The 24,652-nt window shown below is 35.1% G+C and overlaps 3 protein-coding genes across 3 annotated transcripts in view; 2 read left to right on the forward strand and 1 right to left on the reverse strand.

The window, feature by feature from the left end:
• Positions 1 to 21,741, reverse strand: part of LOC143909305 (oxidative stress-induced growth inhibitor 1-like) — a 51,335-nt gene extending 29,594 nt beyond the window's left edge. The window contains exon 1 of the mRNA XM_077427225.1: positions 21,474 to 21,741. The gene's annotated coding sequence lies outside the window, so the exon portion shown is untranslated. The remainder of the gene's footprint in view (positions 1 to 21,473) is intronic.
• Positions 1 to 24,652, forward strand: part of vih (ubiquitin conjugating enzyme vih) — a 347,513-nt gene that overhangs the window by 111,894 nt on the left and 210,967 nt on the right. The window lies entirely within an intron of this gene.
• On the forward strand, positions 23,408 to 24,233 carry LOC143909595 (ubiquitin-conjugating enzyme E2 T-like). Its single transcript, XM_077427653.1, has 2 exons — positions 23,408 to 23,879; positions 23,953 to 24,233. The coding sequence occupies exons 1-2, from the start codon at positions 23,633 to 23,635 to the stop codon at positions 24,165 to 24,167; spliced, it is 462 nt and encodes a 153-aa protein (XP_077283779.1). The 5' UTR covers positions 23,408 to 23,632; the 3' UTR covers positions 24,168 to 24,233.

A 24,652-nucleotide genomic window follows, 5' to 3' on the forward strand; every position in this document is an offset into this window, starting at 1 on the left:
AGTTTCAACATAAACATATTTGTTTTCTTTACATTTAAAATATACCCAATACAATTGGTAAAACAGGCGTCCGTGAAATAAAAGCGCTATACACTTTTATTTTTAAGAATTTCAGTTCAAAATGCTTGACCAAAGGTAGATAAATGTGGGTCGAATATGTAATAAATAAATGGAAACGGAACTGTATCTAAGAAAAAATCTCATCTTTTATTTTAAGAAAGTCATGAAAGCGTTAGCAATCAAATGGCTAAAATTTGACAAAAAATCTAAGTACATAGTTTTTTTATTTATATATGTACATTTAAAACCGCGTCACAGTTATATAAATGTCATAAAGCACTAATCCCGAAGCAAATTCAAATCTAATCAAACAAGAAAAGTGCAAAAGATAAGCGAAAAATTTAATCCCGTCAATATAATCAGACAGAAAATTAAAAAAAAAACTTTATGTCACTAATGCTCTACGCAATTATGGCTATTTTTATGAGGTTATGCCAATAAAATAATATTTTTTTAAGAAGCATCGATAAAAACTTAAGTACGAACAATTGTGGAAAAGTACCCAAGGCTGCGAATAATTTATGAGAACATGTTGAGTTTTACAACGTCATTCAGATAATAGTATTAAAGTACCAGTCAAAATAAACTGATTCATTAAAAAAAGTTTATATAATCAGACTAAAACACTCAGATAAGCCAATACAACAACATTGACATTCAACATTCAAAATTAGGTAACGCCGTGAGTTGCACAATTCAAAAGACGTACCGTAAAATTGGCAAGTTCCAAAGTACAACATTGTAACAAATAAAAAAGCGACATCTTTACTCAAATTTAAGCGGCAAATGTGAGAAATGTTAACCAGAGTTACATATATATCGATAGTTATGGATTAGCGTCAATTATGATAGATGATGTGGCAGAATTGCCTTTCAAAACAATCAATTTTTTACAAGGTGAGTCAAAGTACACACAATCAATCTTCCACAGAATGGTTCAAATCAATATCTGCGCATGTACATACATAATATGTACATAACTTGTGCAACTTTTGCAAATTTGGATTTGTTTCAAATGTTTATATGATTAATTTGGACACGTGGATCTATGTAAATAGTACTTATGAACAAGCAGAGGGGTAAACTTTGACGTCAGTAGAACCTTTTCCATAGTTTCTTATCTGTCACAATACAAATATACGAGATATGTCATACGAAAAACATTTTTGTTTGGCACAGAGCAAGCGCTCGATAATATATGTATATGGCATATACGTGTATGTTGTCAACTCTACAATAAAAAAACATTGATGCGGGTACTAATGTCTTTATGGAATGTGATTTATCCAAAAGTCTGTGTGTGCAGAATTTGAAACACGATAAAACTTGATTTTTACTAATCTAAAATTAATGACTTTCGTAGGGAGTCAATAAATTCATAGTTTGTCGCGCTGAGAGTGAGCGAAAAGGGCGGTCTTGTGGCCTCCATAAACCGTATAATTGCTAATTTGACAGTTTTAAATGAATTTAGTGTTACATATAATCGGGGTTGATCTTAGCTCAGACAGCTTTAGATGTCTGATTTAATTGTCAAGGTCATCCTATTGTAAATAAGCACTTGCAATCTCGTACAATAAAATAAGGAGTCATCATTCAAACGACGTTTCAGACTGATTAAACGTCTTTGGGATATAAAAAGAACAAACATGACAAGCGTGATATGATATATGAAGTGCAATTAAATATCACTTTATATGCTTGTATATGGCGCAAGATAAAAAACAATGTTTCGAACCCCTGTATAGTGCGGCGCGAAGACGTTTATGCGAATTAGTTCTTTATTGTTTCCTTACATAAGAGACTATTTTGATCGTTTATGAATTTATTATTAGACCGATAAATATTTCACTACGGAGCGTGGAACTCACACGTGGTGCACTGCGATGGAATTGACACATAATAAAAATAAAAATTTTGGCACATTTTAATTTTGATATTGATTAATTTCTTGATACTAAATCAGGCTGTTAATCAAATCTACACCTGTCGTTCGCCAACCCCCCAATATATCTACCGCATTACTAAGTACCACTTCAAAAAGTGTTATATATTTGAATTTAAAACATTAAATGTATATAACGAGCAGTATGCCTTGGTGGTTGCGTTTATGTATAGCATCGAGAGGTTACCGGGTTCGATCCCGTGCTAATCTTTAATGCTGCTAGTCAGACTTGGATATTTGTGACTCCAATTCGATCGTTTCCTATCAGAGTTTGCCAATTTATCTGATTTCATTGTTGAAACGGTTCCACCATCAAATTGGAAAAAACCATCCTACCCACTACCCACTAAATCCATAGATGCCTCTATGGATCAATTAATTAATTGTTCAGCATCACAAATTCAAAGATTTATGTAATAAAATATGCTGCAATGTTTGTAATTGGCTAGGAATTGAGGTTTACCTGTTAGGCCTCCCTGGCATTATCGATGTAATATGGATGTTGGAGAACGACATGTGAAGGTTTGAGTTACAGCTTGGATAGTTAAGGGCGCAGACATACAGAGTGTTACGTAAAAACACACAAAGTGGCACCTGTAAAAAAAAACGCTAGCACGTCTGATCTATTATATGGCGAACCAAACCAAAACTAGCCTCTGGAGTGTTTTTGGTGACATATTTTCCTTGATCGATAGGGGTAATTCCCATATTTGAAGTTAAATGCAGTTTAAATTTATGGAAATAATAAGATCGTACGAATTAATAATGACATGAGGATACGCCCACCACAGTTAGAGTCTACCTGAAGATGCCGTGCCGTACGATTTAAATTAGGAGGGTATTAAAATCGTTCATTGTGATATTAGAATAAGACCAAAATGATTGATTTTAGAATAAGACCAAACTTTTCATTAACCCTTAGAATGCTGACCAACGCCGATTGGCGTTTTGCCAACAAATCCATGAGCCTGCAATACGCCGATTGGAGTTTTTTTTTAAGTATGTAAAATATAAACAAGAATACTACCCGTTAAGCCTTTCCAGGTAGCATTGAAAAAAAATGCATTGAATCCATGTAAACGTGTATAAAGACTGGTTTACACCGGAATTTCTGAATTTACATATAACCATAGAAGAATGTCTCGATGGAAATCCCTAACTGCCGAGTATTTTAGATTGTGGCTCGGCATTTCGATTGTGAGCATTAAATTTTAACAACAATGAAGTAGATCGAACTAGTTTTGGAAAAATACATTCATTAATAGACTTATTTAGTTTATTTTATATTGTTGCAAGATATATTAGAGAGTCTAAACACGTCTTTACAAAACTCAAAATCCTCGGCGGTAGTTATCTAGGGTTTGTTTAGATTAGCTACAATTTTTATAGCTGATTTATATTGGATTTCTAAATAATTTCAGTTGGAAATGTTGGCGAAATTTTCAGCATGGTGGGCTTTCAACAGAAAAGACGTCAGCACTCAAAGGGTTAAATTACTAAAAGTTGCATCATTATTAAATTGATTGATTTATTCCGTCAATGCAACGTGATATATAAATAAGTGCAAAAATGACAATACGCTTAAGTGACAACGTACATTTCTTAAACTGGCACATAAGATTTTTTTAGAGAAGCACGCGGATAAATGGGATCTAAAAAAAAAACGACACCAAAGATAGAAGGACATACGAGATATGGAAGAATAGCCAGTTTTTTTTCAATAAACTACTACGAAAGACGAATAAATCTTACAAAATGAAGGCCATTGGAGAGTTGCGTGTGACGAAGGTCGTTCGGACCACTCAGAATTCTGCTTTTTTTCCGGTCGAGATTCGCGAAATTTTCCAAGCAGTTCATAAACCTTTTGAGTGTCTAGCTGACGACACATGGGTGTGTCGAGTGTAAAATAATTAAAAAATAACACAGTTGACATCCCTGTCTTACCGCTCGATCAAACCGTGGGACCAACTATAAATATAATATCAGTTTGAACGTCGACAAGTGTGAGTGCAAAGTTATTTTGGGTCTAGCTCTGGGAGCAGGTCGTTTGGTTTTAACAGTGTTACAAGAGTAAAGTGTTGAATAAATTTTTGCTTGACTCTGAAAGAGCTTAAGTGACGAAACTAAACTGTTTGTACAGGCGTGAAAGGTTGAGGCAGGTCTGGTGATGGAGTTTTCAGTTCAATGAATTTATGAGTGATTTGAGTCCACATATTACATTCCTAATGTAAGTCTGTCGCAATTACATCAGGAATGTTTATGCTTGTCATCTATTATGTTTATTGGTCTCAGGTTGAATGCCTATCAAGTCTAATAGCAGTTATTTTTTATTTCATAGAATATGAGCACTCGTCTTTACAGCAATTTTATACAATGCGAATTCATACAAACATTCACAGTGACATTTATGGAGAAATTTTCGCAGAATATTATAGTCAAATTGGCGAACCTCAAGACGCTGAATAAATTGAGATTAAGCAAGAGAGATGGAAAGGAAATGCCAATTTTACAGGAACCGTTTCAATGAAAATCAGAATAATTGGCAAACTCTGATGAGAAACGCTCGATCTGGAGTCATAAGCCAAGGTCTGACCAGCATCAGGACTCTCGTGGAACTCGAACCCGCGACCACTCTGCTCGAAAGCATAATATGCTAACCACTAGTCCACGCCACTGGTTATGAGTTTATGACAAATGCAGATCTGCTAAGATGCGTACTAATAATAGCACTGTTCGATAAATGACGATTTTTTTTTTGGTTCAGAGACGAGATATGACTTTTCTTATAGATCTATGCCCAGTGAATACGAATCTGGTAATAAAAATATTGATTGGCTCGAGATTCCGAGATATACATATGTTTTTTAAATCGCGCGATTTTTCTATATCTTGGTGTTGTTCGGTCGATGTCTCAAAATCTGTCAATTTCCTGTTCAAAATGAATATTGGAGTCTATAGTCGGGTATTTTATCTTTCATTTGTAGTACTTTTCAGCATTCAAATCTCTCTAAGTAGTCGTCCAGTTCAAATCAAAAGTCAAAAGTACGTATTTTCACATGGGATTTTTTTCCACTGTTAATACTATTTTATATTGAGTATTTTCTATTGAAACATGTTTATTGGGATAGTGTTCTAGCCACACTATTTAAAGGGTTAATTGGAAGTGTGCTGAATTTTAAATCGGTAAAATTGCAAGATAAAAACTCGTACTAGTATTTACTCGTATTTACACGAATCTGAATTGAATTAATAGGGATAATATATTAAATTGTCTTTATATGAGACCTAAATAAAATTCCACTTGGAAAAATCATATTTCGACGATTCTTGTGGATTAATAACAAAAATTCATTTATTTTATCGAGGTAAGCCAGTTATCAATAGAATTTAATAATAAAAATTAACGTATTGGCATATTTTTATTGGACATATTGCAATAAATACCTTGCAAAATATAATTGAAATGTCGAAACCGGGGCTGGCGTATTCTGCCCCAAAGAGACCTTTACGCAAGCGACCAAAAAGAAAAAGCTACCCTCTGTATACGGAAATACAGATAATTTTTCTCTTCCTTGACTGATTGTCTACACTCTACACACACTACCAATCGCAAGTGCCAGAGTAGTAGGAAAACCGAAGTTGGCATCCACGGGACTACAGAAGATAAACGACTGCCTCGAACTGAATTACAAACCAGTTCAACTGACTGCGTGGTGAGCGGGATAGAGACTTCTCGACTCTTCATGAGTCACAAACAATATACAAAATTTATTTTATTTTTTGGTTATGAGAAATTATGTATGGGGCAATGCTCCGGTTGGCCTTAAAGACCCTGATTGCCAGTAAGTTTGGTAAAATTTTACTAAAATTAGAAAAAATAAGAATCATCTCTAATACGAAGGATGAATGTTTGCTTATTTGAATGTCCGTTATGCAAATCTACAGTTTTCAATATAGAACCATCAAATTTGGAATACTATCTCATAGTATTTTAATTTCGAACGAAGACTGTTTTTGGAAGGAATTGGAGGCCGAGCTAACTAAACAATTTTTTATAAGAGTTCTATTAATTTTTATCCAGCTTCCATCCTCCGAAGCAACGCCAGCTATAAATCTTTGTTTGTCTGTCTGCTATGTAAATCTACAGTTTTCAATATGGATCCAGCAATTCTCCATCTTATTGATTGGTTTTTGAAAGGTGGCATCTAAATTTCACGTGTCCGTGTAACGCCGGGCAATTCACCTAGTATAATATTCTATACATTTCGATGTATGTAGTGTAACATTTGACCTTTCAAAACCCGAGCCACAGAAATAGATTAATCGCAAAAGAAGCGAAGAGTGAAGGGAAGGGTCAACGAACCCGAAAAGGACACGAGTCGAAGTCCAAGGGCTTTCAAAACTTTGTCGGAGCGAACTAACGTCTTGATTTATATGTACATACATATATACCCAAAAGTATCGCCAGAGCAATCGATAAGATAACACTTGCGAGAAGGGGAATGGTCTGAGTGCATCAACAGATGCCATTGTAGTAGCAGAGACGAAGCTAGACTTAACCGGTCGTAAATCTCAGAGGAGGAGGGGGAAGAGGAGGAGGGGGGGGGTAATGCTACGAGTATCCTCTGGATGAGGTTCAAGTTCAAGGGATGCTGGGAAGAGAGAGTCGAGTGGAGAGGGACCAGATCGATACGAACCGCCAGACGGTCGCCACACTATGAAGCAGCATGTATAATTATACCAAAATGGTCACTTTTTATTGTATTACATGTACTTTGTATTTATGACTTTTATGTGGGCACGTATTAATTAATCGTGGAAGACATTAGTAACCCTTAACGTGCTGTGTTACGGTAAAGGTAAGGTCAACATTGCTCCGTGAATAAGTAAAAATGTCAATTATTTTATTGCTGAAACGTGGGTTGTTCACTAGTAGAAGTGATTATTGTGGGAAAGTTTGCATATAGTGGTTTAGAATGATGGATTTTATTGGTCGATTGTTCACACTGGGTCGGTTCAGCTCCGAACCATAAGACTTTTTTTAACGTTGGGTTAGGTTAGGACTTAAATTAAGTCGAGTAGTGTAAAATCTAAAATGTTCTGACCAATAGGAATCGAATATAATGGTTTTTCTCGACTGTTCTTCTTCCTCGCATATCAAAGATACTATAATAAATTTTATTTTTATTTAATAAATTAATATGCCAACACCAATGCGATGATATATCATCGGGTACAACACTAGTGTACATACATATACGTTATGTAATATTTTTTGTACTTTGGATTTGTCATTTTTTAGTATTTATATAGATAATAAGGATAATATTTTATACTAGTGTCGTGCTCGTTGATATTTGGATGAGTTGTTTTGGAAAGAATTCATGAACCACATCCGAGGCTATTGTCGCTAGCGGTTTCAGCAAGCCCTTGTTTTTCAGATCAGTGACTTTAAAAGTTTACAAAGGCTTGTTTTATAATATACGATAAACGGTAATTGGACTATTCGTCACATTGGGGTGGTCACAAAGACAATTTTTGACATGAAAATCGCGAATACACAATATTTGGCACTCAAGTTCTCGTTACTATGATAGTTATCGTTAGTATGATGGACTTTTCGGCTGCCAGATGTTCCGTTATAGAGATTTTAGTGACTTTGTGACGAGTAATTTGTGACCAGTAATCACCGAACCATGATAAACGCTAGAAAATAAACGTTTTTTTTGCATAGACTTTTTTATTGCAAAATAACCAAGGTGTTCCGTCAAAATTTCGAGATGTGAACCGTTTCTTGCTTTTTTGTGACCATTTTACTATGGACGATTTGAATATTACGGCAAATATGTGGGTCATTATCAGATATTGGCGGACAATTTTTTTTTGCCCACAAGAAAATTACTATTGTCCTACAAAGCAAGAGAGCAAAAAAAAGGGTTGAAAATAGTGAACCATTTTTTGTGGGCAAAATAAAATTGTCCACCGATCTTTGGTCATTACATGGAAACTAAAATATGAGACGTAAAATCTAGGAAGACCCACTCCCACTCCACGAGAAAGATACGCAAGCAAGAATCGTGTGCTGACTGTTGCTTTTGCATACATTTTAGTGAGTGAGTGGGGGTGAGCCTTTGAAAGTGGAACAATCTCTATGACATTTAATAGCAATTTGAAATATATGTACATATATTTCAAATATTAGGCAGCAGTATAGCTCAGTGTTTGCGTTTATGTTTGGCACCAAGCGATTATTGGGTTCGATCCCGGGCTAATCTTTAAAATATTGCTGGTTAGACTTGGATGTTTGTGAGTCTAAGTCAATCATTTCTTATCAGAGTTTGCCAATTTTATCTCATCATTGTTGAAACGGTTCCTTAAAATTGGCAAAAAATCATCTTACCTGTTGTTACAATTATGTACATATGTACAATTTCTAAAAATGTATGTACAAGTCTAAAAATCCATAGATGTCTCAATACATTAATTAATTAATTATTAGTTTCGTATTCTTCAGCTTCTCGAAATACAGTGATTCATGTAATAAAAATGCTGAATTGTTTGTAATTAATTGTCCAGGAAGGTGCATTGGGGTCTTCATGTCAGGCCTTCCTGGTATATGTACATATATCTACACATGTAAAAATAAAAATAAAATATGAGCCAATATAATGAAAATTGCGCGGCATTGACGGGGTTGTTCTGCGCGGGTTTGTCGGCGCAGCTTTGTCGGGTCATCAGTTATTACAGTATTGCCATATGATTCGGTGATTATTCCGCATAAAGCGATCTCGCACGCGTCACTAAAATCTTGATCATGGAACATCTGAACACTCGAAAATTCCATCCATCGATAGTCGCGCACGCCAAATATCATACTAACGAGAATTCGAGAGTCAGATATTCCATATTCACGATTTTCGTAACAAAGATGGTTGTGTGATCGCAATGTGCGAAATAATCCGTTTACCTTGCCATATACACAACGATACATTCATTTCGAGAAATATTTCGCAAAACATTGAATATAATTTTTAACAATATTTAAAAATACTGGTTTCTGAAATTCTGCTTTTATGAGATTCTAAACATATCAAATTAAAAGAAGTGATTACAATTTGTGAATTCAAAGTCGAACAGAAAAAATACTTTTGGTATTAAAAATTGGACTTCCGCCACTTTCAAATATATGTTTAGTGGAAAATAAAAAATGAAACTTTGGTATGGACAGTCTAATCAATCGCTAAAACTAACTTTTTGCATTTTAGCAATATTTCATCAAGACTGGCATGTCTGTCAGTGGCTTGCGTTCACTATTGGCAGATAAATTTGCACAAACTTCAACTATTCCGATGTTATCAACACCAATCATTGTAAATTTTAAACCTTGCCAAACATTGATTTTTTCCAAATAGCCGAATTCTTAAGTCCACAAGCCGATTTGACAGCACAAGCCCCAATATAAACGAACGCGCGTCATTAACCGTTTCAGGTGCCGCCAAAACAATTACATATTTATGTACACATGTTCAAACAATAACTGGAACGCTTTTTCCGACGAGTCGAGGTCACCTTAAAATTTCTGGTTTTCACCTTTTTTTGAGTAAATATGTACTTTGCCGACATCAACGCCTTGCGAACCGCGACCTGCGAGTCAATGTGACCCCCCGCGGGTCGCCTCGGTGTTGGGCAATTACATAGAATGGGCAAGTCATTGTAAGTCAATATTGTATACCGGATCGATTGTCCATTACATACGAGTTTTGTATACTGAGTTGAGTCATCTATGTATATATACGTATGTACATCATTAGTGCGACTTTTGTATTAAAACGACACATGAAGCAAATATCTGTGTGTGTACTTAAACAAATACACAATGGCGTGCCGTCACTGGACTAGGCTAGTCCCTCTTGAATAAAATATCAACAATTTAATTTGAATCAATTCAAACCGTTTTCCATATTGATGTTGTTTAGCGAAGTTTAGAAACCGGAATCAGTCCTACCCTACATGAGGTAGTGGTAGTGGATTGTTATGGTACGGTTCGCCGCGTCGTTCGCTTGCACGGACTCACCATTTCAATTCTGTTCGTTTCGCGGTACTGTCGAATTGTTATGTATAGGCGTTCCGTCGAAGACAACAAATTTTGAATTTAGTCGTCTCTTCAAGCATTTATGGAACTTTCACTAAGAATGTTCTGATTTATGCCTGTCAAATAACATTTTGAACTATTTTTGTTAAAATAACACAACTTCTTGAGTACAAATATGGCAAGGGAGTCAGCCCTCAAAACAAATTAGTGCGGAACCCGAATGCCAGATATTCCTTATTCGCGATTTTCGTGATTGTCGGGTACGCGATCGGAATGTGTGAAATAATCTTTGCCATATACACATACATGAGCCGTTATATTTGAAAGTGGTAGAAGTCAACTTTTATTCATTTCGAGAAATATTTCGCAAAACATTGAATATATGTTATGCTTAACAATATTTAAAAATACTGGTTTCTGAAATTCTTCTTTTCTGAGATTCTGGACATATCGAATTAAAAGAAGTGAATTAAGTGAACCAATTTGTGAATTAAGCCAAACATAAATATTGTTTTTGGAACTGAAAATTGAACTTCCGCCACTTTCAAATATTATATAACAGCTCAAATAGTGAAGTATTTTGGAAAAGGTATTTCTTCAACTGTTTTCCACTATATTTTGAAATGAAAAATGAAAACGGGCTGTAATAATCTAATATATAATTTGGAAAGAGACTTTGTATGTATGTATATACATATGTATCCTTCGTTCGTTGGGTCGTAGAAATCCGTGACGTCATAATAATTCGCTTTTTTCCGATTCAAAGGATTCGAAGTTCCCGGGGTAGGGTTGCCAGATGATAATTTGATAAAAGAGGGCAGATGGGTCTAAAAAGGAGGATTTTCTGTAAAAAAGCAGGACATTCAGAAATTAAACGAATTTATATTATATTTACATACAGAAATTAAACGAATTTTAATTATTTTACTTTATTTTAATCATATTTAGCTGAGCTGCCAATTTTGGAAAGAAGTTCTTGGTTTTTTAACAAATAATTATAAAAATCTTCACATATCATGTTTTTGAAGTTGTATTGAGTAAGAATTAAAGATTTAACTGACTGCACACTTAGTCTATTCCTCTCTTTGCTCCACTGAGTATTAATCAGTGAAAAAACTCTTTCCACATTTGCGTTATGTGCGCATATACAAAAATAAAACTCGCAGATCTTGAGCAGTTCTGAGAAACATTCAATGTTTTTAACACTTTTGAAGTAGATTGTCCTCTGCTCGTGCAACTTCAAATCATAATATGCTTCATCTTCATCTGATTTTGATTCAAGAAATGAAATCAAGTTACAAAATTGATCATGTAGCTTAACATCGTCAATCTCTACACCTCTGATGCTCAAGAACTCAATGCATGAAACTAAATCATCATATTTTAGGTTTTCGTTCTCTTTCAGCAATGTCATCCACTCAAAACATTTGAAATCTTCCAAGGGTATCATCCATTCCATCAAGTAATCTTCACAAGCCTTGTAAACACTGAACAATTTGTTGGAAATGGACTCGTTTCACGAAGTCATTATCACGAAGCTGTTCTCTTACGCTTAGTGGCAAAAAATTGTTGTTTCTTCGATTACGAAGCATATGAAGTACGGATTGAAGTATCTTTGAAATTTCCAGAACGGAATTATGTTCCGCCAGTCCCGCCCGATGTTTAGAAAAAAGGAGGACTTACAGTAGGTAAGGGAGGACAAAACATGGAAAAGGAGGACATGTCCTCCTTTTGGATACCATCTGGCAACCCTATCCCGGGGGCGTAGGGGCCGAGGACGAAGCCCTAGGGGGCGGAACCTCCGGGGACGCAGACGTCGGGGGCGCAGACGCCAGGGGCGAAGCTCTAGGGCTCCGCCCCCCAGGGAGCGTAGGCGCCGGATTCTGGTATGTATAAAATTTCGTACACATATAACTTTTTATAAGGTTTTGTTTGTTTGTTCGTGACAGTCAATTTAATAAAAAAAAACAAATGAGTATTCAAATAAATTTTATATAAAATAAAACTATTCAAATAAAATGTTTACTATTAGATGAGTCATGTTTAAGCGGATTATATTACAAATACCGAGTGAAGCCGGGTAATACAGCAAGTGTTTAATAAAAATACAACTATGGAACTTTGGGTCTTTTTAACATTAAAAAAGTCCGACTAACGGTGTCGCCTTTAAAAATCAAGATTAATGATACCTGCCGCAATTTAATCATCGCTAATAAAATTGACCCAGTTTTGCAAAAGGTAGCCCAACCATTGATTGTACTGCGAACTAGCACAAGGGATATGACGCCAGTCGAGAGAGGCCTTTGCGATTGATAGCAAATTCAACACATACATATGTAGTTTTTTTGTCTACCAAAATCGAGAATGACTGTAAAAAATTGCGTTATTGCATAAGCACACAACAACGTCGTAGCGAAAAAAATATGCAAAGTCATCGTTCGAATTGTCAAGTTTGGGAAATGATTAACCTTCGGTGACCCCGATACGCGATAAGCGGCGAAAAATAATAATAGTCAAATTTTCAGATCGAACTCGTCGGTCGTTGGCGGGTTGAATGTCGTTCGCAAACAAACGCTTCGGTGATTAATTAGATTTCTAGTACAAACTTGGCACATTTTTTAATAACAATTGTAACGTACGCCCCCGCAGCCGAAGGAGTGGGGGGAAACTACCCCCGCCCTCGGATGCTGGGGAGTGGGAGAAAGTACCGCTACTTTCTCAGCTATAAAAGAAGCGCCCTTTCCTTCGGAAGTCGAGTCGGACCACAGCTTTCTCTGAGAACTGTCGTTTCCTTTAGACTCCCATCTCTGCTGGTCTTTCCCTGTTCAGTCAAAGCCACCCACTTCACCCCACGTTACACAATATTAAAAAAAAACACGAATTGCGTAATGATTGACACAAAAAAAAAAATAAGAAACATGCCGTCTCATCATTTGTCATCGAGTTATCGCATACTATAATCGACATCTAATCAATTCTCACCAAACATGCATTTGAGTAATAACTGGTTAGTGCATCAAAGATAGCGCAAACAAAAGTGTAAACATATTATGTATATACATATACATATGTAGGTCTAAATATTTCATTTATTTATTTATCTTATTCGTATACAGCGAATAATTTTACTAATAGAGGCCAGTGAATATGTAATTTCCGTAGTGAAAATATAGCTACATACATATATGTACCCGGCGAATGTGCAATTGGATATTAATTCACTGAAACGTCAAGTAATTATGATTTCACTGCTGTTATTTTTTTTTGCAAGCATATTCATATATACCAGGAAGGTCTAATAGGTAAACCCCAATGCTCTTTTCTGGCCAATTACAAACATTGATATAGGTTTTTCATTCCAAATTGACCCTTTTTAATTTCAAATTGACCCTTTGTCATTTCAAATTGACACTTTTTCATTTCAAATTAAACCTTTTTCATTTCAAATTGACATTGGGATCAATTTGAAATGAAAAAGGTTTAATTTGAATGTGACACAAATTGACAGTGTCTCTTAATTCATTCAGTTGTTCAGTGTCTCGTAATTCATATGCTGTATTGTTTGTAATTGGCCAAGAAAGCGCATTGGCCGTTAGTCCTTCCTGGTATATGTATATGTGTAAAATAAATGTAAAAATAAATATGTACATTCAACTCATAAAATGGATGAATTTAGCCTAAGACATTTGTCAAAAATCAGACTTCTTTTAAATATGACCTAAACATGAGAAAAAGACAAAAATAGAAACACTGAATGTGCATCTCAGATCTGCATACATGATGTTTCTTCCTTGCAGTCTTCCCTTTACTCTTTTTTTACATACCTCCTTTACGTTTCACATGGCTTTCGTGTCAGTGGTCATTTTTATCTCTTATCCGATCGTTTTCATACTTTGCCATATTGCTCATTTTGGTCATCAATATACGTTAATGTATCGTCTGCCATTACGTTGGAGATAAAATATCGTATACAACGCGTTTTAAACACGCGGAAAGTAAATCTCTCTGACGTTTAATAATAAGCGTTCGTCCCGTATCTTCCAACCTGTTCGCCTTGATATGGCGATATAAGATTTTAATTGTTTAAACGCCTATAATTCACTCTATATTTTATGAAATTTTCTCTATTGGTTCTCATTTTCTAATATATAAATATGTATAGTTTTAACTCTCATATGTATATATAAATTTCAAATTTGGCGTGTAGCTTCTTGTAGGGTAATACACGATATATATTGATTTATGGCCAAATGTGTCAAATCTGACATTTCACGGCTTAAAGTATATCTCTTCACGGAGTTTTATCTGCGAGATAAGTATTCAATAAGAAGTTATGTTGTATCTAATTGTTAATATGATTTACAATAAGCTTACATATTTTCTCAGCACTACTCTAGCACTTGTTTTGTCCACCTTTCATCAATTACTCTAGCTACGTGACCCACCCATTACCATTTTAATCTCTTCATTTTCTCCACTATATCCACTACCCTTGTCATATTTCAGCCCCACGTATTCCGCTTCCTATCTTTCCTCATTATACCAAGCATACAACGTTCCATACATATATTAATACGCAAATACCGATTAATACTCTGTCGCATTCGGCAGCTAACTTGCCCATTTGATGAATAAAGCAACGGGCTTGCACTTTTCATGAATTCGGCAATTTTTTGCTGATTTCACGCAATAGGCAATTTTACGGAGTCGGTGTAACATTATATACAAATGTATGTAAAATAAATAAATAAATATGCATACATTAATATAATCTATTTGTGTATTTATTTTTTCAAAAACCCAAACGTTTTCATACATATATCTATTTATCCATTATTATATGTACATATGTATATTAATCACTTTATTAACCATTATATTTTTATGGTCAAACTCAATAATGCTGTTTATTCACTCAATTCAACGAGGATGAGCTGTATTCTGTCAACTAGTTATGCTCCTTCCATACACCATAAATATTTAGATTTATAAACTTTCGTAGACAAATCTATAAAATACGATAGCAAAATAATTTATTGTTCGAAACAAATTTTCCGATCAAAGTTGGGCGATTTATCTTTGGATTTGCGAGATTATCTGTCGGTTAGGGACGCAGATTCGAGCTGTAAATAAAGAGCACCCATATTTATCAAAAACAACGTCAAAAGTGACATTTTAACGTCAACGTAGAAATAGCTATGTATATACATATTGTCAATCAAAAGCTTTGAAGTGTCAATCAAAAGCAAACGAAGGGATGAATACGTATAATTTTACATGTACAATTTGCGTGGAAAGTCACCGCCATAGTTTGATAAGAGAAAATATTCACTTTCATCAAAACTCGACCACCATTATTATCATCATCATCATCATCATCATCGCCGGCGTTATGGAGTGTTCGATCATTACAGCGCTAGAGACTATGTTTTAAATTATGCACAATTCACCTACCACTTACATACATATGTACATATATCGATTTTGACGATTGGCCGTGTGACGTCATCGTGGGATCGAATCAATTATGTATGTATGTATGTATGTATGTATGTATGTATGTATGTATATAGTGTTGTATCGACCACGAACTGAATTAATAAATAAAACATAATATGTACTCCTGATATTACGCATATTCAAAATGGCCATGTAATGTCCATCAAAATGGCGTAAGCGATTTTAAGTTTGCGGTCATAATTAGATTAAACAAAGTTAAGTACATATAATAAGTGAGATTGCAAACATTTTGGATTAATAAAAAATGAATTTTACTCTTCATATTGACACAAACCGATAAGGATTTATTTCTTCGAAAGAAAAATATTTAATCAAGTCCAAATACCTTGGCCTCAAACTTGTTATTTAAGGTCGAATTTGGTCAATTTAGGATGCCTCCTATGTATGTATATGTTACAGTGAAATTATATTTCAAGTGAAAATATATTTTCACTGACGTTTCAGTGAAATCATAACCAGTCACATTTTCAGGGTTGGTTTTATTCATATAAGATTAGATTGTTAGGGTTGGTATTATAAAGTTTAGGGTAGGTTGGTTAAGTAAGGGTTGGCCCTATTCATTTAAGATTGGATTATTAGTGTTAAATATATACATATAGAGTTAAACGTTGTAAACTCATTGTTTGATACATTTTCACTGCTTGAATTGGTGAAATATATTTTCAATAGTGAAAATATATTTTCACTTGAAATATGCTTTCACTGTAACATATATACATACATAAGGACACTTGATTACTTACACATCTAACAAAAAAAAAAAAACGCTGCATGCCTGATCTATGCTATGGCAATCTAGGACAAATCTGACGATCTGGAGTGTTTTCGGTGATGTTTTATCCTTGTATTGACATACATATGTACATATGTATTTGACATTATTCATAGTCCTTAGGAATAAAAATGGAAAAATCATTTTAAATATGGATGAGAAGAAATCAGAATGGACTGAGTACACAAAATTGCTCTTTAAAGACAATAGAGAAACCGGAGGGCATATTGAAGATCCAGAAACGGGACCATATATGTATATTGAAATCCGAAGTGGAACATGCTATAAAACTAGCAAAGAGTCGGAAAGCTACTGGACCGCATCTGATTCCTGCCGAATTCCTCAAGTTATTGGACGATGATAACATATGTAGAAGATCTCACAAAATTCTTCAATAAAATATATGTATCAGGCGAACTACCTAGCGATTGGTTACAATCCATATTTATCCCGTTGCCAAAAAAGAGTAACGCGAGTACGTGTAGCGACTTCAGAATAATTAGCCTAATGAGTCACACATTGAAAATCCTACTAAGGATAATACAGGGCAGAATTTACTCACGGTGTGAAGAGGCGATTAGCAGAGAGCAATTTGGGTTCAGACAAGGTTTGAGCACCCGAGAGACCCTTTTCTGTATGAAAATACTACTCTAAGGGCCGGGCCGCACCGTGCAACTTTGGCGGCCGACTAGTTGCACGACACGAAAAAATGTATGGAAATGTGTGCGACAAACAAGTTGACGGGTGTGGCATGTCCCATATACCTGCATGCATTGGTCTGGTCGCCCTCGACCAAGTTGCTCGCAAGTCGCACGGTGTGGCCCGGCCCCAAAGATGCAAAGAAGTCCGTAAACCTGTGTACATCTGCTTTATAGACTTTGAAAAGGCCTTTGACCGTGTCCAACACGCTCGCCTGATGGAAACATTAAAAAATATTGGCCTGGATGACAGAGATGTCAGATTGCTATGAAATATTTATTGGAATCAGACTGCAGTAGTACGTGTCGATGATCAATTCACTAATGAGATTCCTATAGAACGGGGCGTCACGCAAGGATGCATCCTATCACCTACTCTTTTTAACACCTACACCGAATCCATCTTCCAAGAGGCGGAGGGCGTCAAGGTGGGCGGCGAGACGATCACCAATATAAGATATGCTGATGACACGGCACTAGTCGCTGAAAATTTAGCAGACCTGCAAAGATCTCTAGACCGTGTACATCAAGAAAGCAATCGAAGAGGTCTGCGCATAAATCTAAAGAAGACAAAATGTATGATAGTATATATAATGCAAACAGACTCCGGGAATCTAACCTTGGATGGAGAGGTGATAGAAAGAGTAAAAAGATTCAAATACTTGGGTACCTGGTTGAATGAAGAGATGGACCCAGACGAAGATCTAAGAATCCGCATCGAGATGGCTAGAACAGCATTTGTAAAAATGAAGGCGGCGATTACAAACAAGCATCTCAATCTTCATACGCGGTTACGAGCTACGTCTGGACAGTATTACTACACGGATGTGAGACGTGGACTCTGAAGACCAAGATGATCAGCCGGATCGAAGCTTTTGAGATGTGGGTCTACAGGCGTATGGTGAAGATTCCGTGGACCAAAAAGATATCAAAAGAAGCTGTCCTCGGCATGATGGGGAGAGGCAGGGAACTTGTTTCTGTCATCAAGAGGAGAAAGATGGAGTAGCTCGGACACATGATACGGGGTCCAAAATACGAATTTCTCCGTTTGATAACCATGGGGGAAAATAGAAGGAAAAAGTTATCTTGGCTTCGAAACATGCGCATGTGGACCGATATGAGCGCCGAAAGGCGGTTCCGAGCCGCTGAAGACCGATTCGGATATCTTCAAATAATCGACGAGGTGGTCGCCAACGTCCGGATGCGGACAAGGTATTAACAATAAGAAGAAGATTTGACAGTAATCGATAACTGTGATGTGGAAATGTTGGATATACTTGTCGAAATAATAGCACCGGACGAATTAAGGTATGTTCATACTATTCAGTAATTCACGGCTACAGCACAGTACATCAGCTCACATAAACAACAGCTTCTATTCATACTATACAGCAGATCACGGTTTCGGAACGTTCAGACAAGTTTTGGTCGAGTGCAACGCAAAATCTGGCGCAATATTGCCTGCGTCGTATCGCCGAGTAATATTGTCACAATATGACGTTTCTGAAAATATTCATAAACGCATTTGAAACTTCGTTAGTAGTTCAAAGAAAGCCGGTTGAAACGTTGGGGTGCTATTTATTGCTGTATAGTATGAATAGATTTTGTCGATTACTGCTGTTACGTCTACGCTACGTTAGACATGAATGTGTCCGTTTAAATGTACTAAAAAAATAATTTTCGTATTACTGGTTACGTGCTGTGCTAGTATGAACAGACCTTTAAAAATGACATGAGGATGTGCCCAGCACAGCCGGAGTTTACCTAGGCAAGCCGTGTCGTGCCGTACATAGGAAGCATTTCCTCACAATTTGATCGCAAACAGTAAAACTTGGTAGAAAAATAATAGCGAATATGAAGATTCACGCTTTTTTATGTACTATGTATGTACGTATGCACATATATGGATAGTAAAAATGTATAATGTAATACGTTTTAATTTATCACGAATATTAAAAATAATAAATTTGTAAGTAATAAACCAATGCGATGTTGATTACAAAAATACTTGATTTTAATTTCCGATAAAATCAAATATGTAAATACATACATACATTCGAAGACGTATAACAAATATGTATGCTATTTATCGGGTTGGTTTTGATTCATACTCGTAAATATATGTATATAAAAAATTAATAAGTACCGTTGCTTATTATTGAAATGAATTGCTAATATTATCAGTTGTCACCGAAATATGAAATATTCGGCGATTCCATATAATCATTATATTTACAAACATATATATGTACATATCAATGGCTTGGTGCATAGATATTGTATGTCCATTTTTAAATTTGTATCAATAATATACCTTTTTATTAAACATTGAAACCGCAAAAAGAAATTGTCAAAAAAAATATATTAATATCATGTGTAAAAAACCGCACAAAATGGCAAAGTTTCAAAACTATCGGAAGACTGTAGGAAAAGATATTGAATCGTTTGCAAAGTAAAGCAATTGTAAAGATGGAACTTTTCAAGATTTTATACTGAATATATCGATAGATATTGTATGTACATATGTCCATTTTTGAATTTGTATCGAATTTTAAGTTAGTATAAATTACATTGAAATAAAAAATACTGAATTATTCCAGCATTTACAAACATAAAATTCGTTACAAATTCAAAAATGGACATACCTATTGATATATCCAATATCAAATCTTGAAAAGTTCCATTTTAGATATAATTTTAATAATCGATTATTGGTTCCAATGTTCAATGGATAAGATTTTGGTTTTTTTTTAGTTAAATTTCAATGATTCATCAATCCATTTATTTCGGTTCGGAAAAAACGCTCATTGCTGTTTCAATATTTAACAATGAATTTTCAAGTGTTGGTAATATAATAACAAAAAGGTATTATTTTTAAATTTAAATATATATATATTATGTTCCTAGAGGAGAGAGAGAGAGAGAGCGATGCAAAATTCATAGTAAGAAAAAGAGAAGAAGATTGCGTTAATCTGATTGGTCGACGCGATTCATTCATTTTTAAATACATACGATACAATTATTATTTTGAATTGCGTGAGCGAGACAACAGTTCGAGAATATACTATTCGAGAAAGAGAGCGAACACTTCTATGTTAGGGCTTCCAAACCGGTTTAAGCCGAAACCGAAAAGCCGGCTTTTTGACCATTTTTCAAAAAACCGAAAACCGGCTTTTAGGCTCAATCAACCGGCTTTTTAAGGTTTTCTTTAATTAATGTTTTTTTCCTCAAAATTAACAATGATGAATTTTAAATTTCTATGAAAGATCAAAATAAATGTGTATAAACGATCTTAGGTAATAGGCGTATATTTCTTTGAACAAAAAAAAAGCTACACTACTTTCTTTCTTGAGCGGTTTCTTTGAGATTTAGTAATGAACCAGGTCATAAACCAATAAAATATTATTGAAAGTATGTAGTTTCAATGGCCTTATCTATCGCAAATCCTTGTACTTGAAAACATCAAAAAAAGTAGTCAAATGATTTATGGCAAAATGCATAGGAATTTCCGAAATATAATTGATTTTTCTTCGAAGGAATTGCCCTTTAAATATTGAGGCCACATACCTACTTTTATTATGGATTTAAAATGTTCGTGATCAAATTAATTTGCCGTTTCAAATGAATTTGTTTCCGAAATTTGCAACGGCAACCGTTGCAAATTTCGGAATTTTGGATTTTTTAAGCTAAAACAGATGAGTAAAAACAACTTTGAAATCTCTTTATCTATAATATATCTAGCTTATTTAAATCATTTAATTATATGTATGTGCGTATTTAGGATCTGCCATTTTACGACTGTGATATATGTACATATAATACAAATTTTATTATTTGTAATATTTGTAATAATAATATAAAGTAATGATCTTATGAAAGTTCATAATGTTTATAACTTAATTTTATTTATAAAACACTATTTTTTTTGCATAATATAGATATATATTATGCAAATTTATACATATTTACATTTTTTTTCCGATATAAAAATTTTAAACTTAAAAAAAATCGTATTTTTCTAAAACCGGTGAAAGCCGGCCAACCGGCTTTTTATTTGTAAAAAAACCGAAAACCGGCTTTTTATTTCGGGCGGTTTTTTGGAACCCCTACTTCTATGTTCATATGTAGATTCGAATTGATTTATTTCGAGAACATTTACGGGGTTTCACGTGTGAGCGGATTTCATGCGGAACTTTTTAGTTTCGGACATGTAAGAAAAGATATTTTTATAAATTTTCATTTTCAATGTCAAAAATGTTTAGAGATGAAGGTCCCGGATCCCGATCGGTTGCGCAACGAAAATTCGCCAACTCCTGACTCAAAAGTGGGATCGATCGAGGCGTGCGACGCGTGTTTACAAGAAGACATTGTTGCTCTGTCGAAACTCACGTTTTTTCACCGGCGTTTCAGTCCGGCGACTGGTGACAGGTGACAGGTGACAGATGACAGCTCTCGCAGAAGGCGTCTCTCCTCGCTCAAAGCTGCGAGATGGTTTCCTTTGAGAGGGGGCTCTACTCGAGACGTTCGATTCCAAGTTATGGGTCAACTTGTTTAATGGATTCCTGAAAAGCGTCGTTTTTCAGTGACGAGTTGGTCCGAGAGGGGCCCGAAGAAAAACGATGACACGACCGTCCCCAACGAACGTCGAAGACAGACTGACGACGGCCGCGTGCTATTCGCCGGTTCATCGGTTCACCGGCGTTTAAAATCGACTGCTTTGGTCTTAACACCACGAAACTCGTTGTGCAAATTTTCGTTTGGCAAATGGTAATATTGAATGGGAAGGGAAGCGTGGAAGTGAAAAGCTGGGACGCACGCTACACTTGTTGAACAATGTATTTCAAAATTATTCACTACGTGAAACAATTTACTAGCGCAGCGGTTTTCAATTGGGACCGTCGATACCAATAGTATTTACCGGTGGCGGCTCGTCTATATGGGCTGCGAGGCTACAGTCTTCCCAGAATAATAAAAATTCATGCTATTTTTGCCGTCCATATGGGCTGCAGGCTGCAGACCTCCCAGTATAGTACATATGCATGCTATTTTTGTCTGAATTTGATCACCGGTGTGGTCAACGAGCTACTAAAGCCTGATTAATCTATGCAGCCCTCCCTCTATGAATTCTCACGAGCCGCCACTGGACTATTTACTTACAATATTTTCCATATCCATTTACTATATAGCAACCTGTGGTTGCTATTTCAGAACTGGATACGGAAAATATTGTAAGTATTGTTAGTAAATACTGTTGGTCGAAGGCGCCATTTTATATATTAAAGTGACCATTCGTACTGGTTTTACTAGTACAGTACAAGCTGTTTGGGTATCTGTCCCGGTAGAATCCTTGCGATGGGCTTGTTTATGGGTATTGAAAGCAATTTTTTTTATTTTCATAAATGTGTATCCGTGATTTTCCAATGTTCATAAACGTTTTTAATAATTCAAGTATTTTGAAACATTCTTTTGAAAAAAAAGCCTGGTTTTGTCACATAACCTAAAAACGGTTCGGCGATTTTTGCCCACAAAGCACTCGCCCAAAAGTCACTAAAATCTCTATAACGGAACATCTGGCAACTGAAAAGTCCACCATATTAAAGAGAGATCGAGAGCCAAATATTCCGTATTCACAATTTTCATTGCAAAAATTGTCTTTTGGGTGATCGCAATGAGCTTAATAATCGAATTACCTAAAAACATATTAAATTCATATATACATATGTTAACTGAATACTTTAATGAAATTAAGAGTTCAGAGTTGTAATAGCAATGTCTTCCATATAAAGAAATGCGGTGGTTATGGAAAGGAAGGGTTCTTTCACATATTTTTAATTACTTGTCAATATTTTCTTTGAAAGTTAAACTTTGTTTTTGTTGAATAAAGAGGGACTAATCAGGCTTGTTTATATGTCAAACATATTTTTCTTCTCATCAATCTAAACATGTTTTTTTCTGGAGTTTTGCATACATGTATGTATTTGTTATGTAAGACGGATGCGTTTAAAAATAAATGTGATGGTTTTAATGCCAATTTAGTGACTTGTGATTCATCATTCTCCTGTTTTAGTTGATCTGTTGTTGTAAAGTGGTTAAAGAGTACTGTGATAATGCCAATTATTGTAATCGTAATAAGTATCATATCAATAGGGGATGAATAAAATAACGAGTAAATAATTAAATATAAAATGACCGGCCCATATTAGTGTGACAAATCTTAAAAATTGTGAATTGTAAATAATTAAAACTTTTATATTTATGGCTGCTTCCCAATCTGTTATTGCCACAAAGTCAACGCTTCCCGCTACAATTCGTTTGACGTTTTTGACGTGTAATGAAGTTTTCCTTATATTTGCTTTGTTTGTTGACTGTTATATTAAATTTCACAATCTTCTTAACTTAAAATATTAATACCCATTACATGTATTAAATTTATTTGTCAAATGTACTGTAGTTTCAATGCTATTTTCATAAAAAATCATTCAACTCATAGCCTAACCTCATTTTAAAAGTGTATTTACACTTTTACAGTCACAACAAACGACTAGAAAATGAACAAAAACAAACGTTTCCTTCGTGACGTAGCAGCAATAAAGAAAAATCAAACATGGGGAATATCATGTGATATCGTATCATGCAAAGACATAGAACGCGCCGAAGCCAAGATCTTAGGACCACGCGGAACTCCCTACGAGAACGGAACATTCACTCTTCAAATAGACGTGCCGAAGGAGTATCCATTCCTGCCCCCCGGAGTCAAATTCATCACACCGGTTTACCATCCCAACATAGACAGCGGTATTAACTCTATACTATCTCAGTTAGATAGATATATTATCATTCAATGTTAACTAATGCTATCACATTTCAGACGGTCGCATCTGCCTGGGTCTGTTGAAAATGGAGCCGAGCGGTCAATGGCGTCCAATTATCACTATTGAATTCGTATTGATTACAATTCAGACACTGTTGGCTAATCCAAACACGGAAGACCCCTTAATGGTGGACATTGCCGTACAATATAAACAGGACAGAGAGGCTTTTGATAATGCTGCAAAAGCTCACACCGAGAAATATGCTCGTTGAAACACTAATTCCATTACACTTTCATACCACTTGAAATTATATTTACTTTGTACATATATTATTATATAATACTTAATAAGAAATAAAAAAAAGATTACATGTGTATTAGTTCAATATTTAAATTTTTACAAGGCTTTTCTCAGTTAACCCTTTGAAACTTTTCTCAGTTAACCCTTTGTGTTGAAAGCCTGCCATGCTGAAAATTTCGTCAAAATTTCCAACTAGAATTATTTAGAAATCTAATAGAAAGCAGGTATAAAAATTGTAGCTAATCCAAACAAACCCTAGATAACTACCGCCGAGGATTTCAAGTTTTGTAAAGGTGTGTTTAGACTCTCTAATATATCTTGCAACAATATAAAATTAACAAAATAAGTCTATTAATTAATGTATTATTCCAAAACTAGTACCATCTTCTTCATTGTTGTTAAAATGTAATGCTCACAATCTAAATGCAGAGCCACAATCTAAAATACTCGGCAGTT

Source organism: Arctopsyche grandis, chromosome 3, assembly GCF_051622035.1.
Source record: "Arctopsyche grandis isolate Sample6627 chromosome 3, ASM5162203v2, whole genome shotgun sequence".
Taxonomy (NCBI): Eukaryota; Metazoa; Arthropoda; class Insecta; order Trichoptera; family Hydropsychidae; genus Arctopsyche; species Arctopsyche grandis.

Excerpts from the sequence above, each read along its gene's own strand:
- LOC143909595 (XM_077427653.1), top strand. The coding sequence starts at position 23,633 with ATGAACAAAAACAAACGTTTCCTTCGTGACGTAGCAGCAATAAAGAAA. Across the intron at positions 23,880-23,952 it reads CCATCCCAACATAGACAGCG|ACGGTCGCATCTGCCTGGGT; the intron begins GTATTAACTCTA and ends ATCACATTTCAG.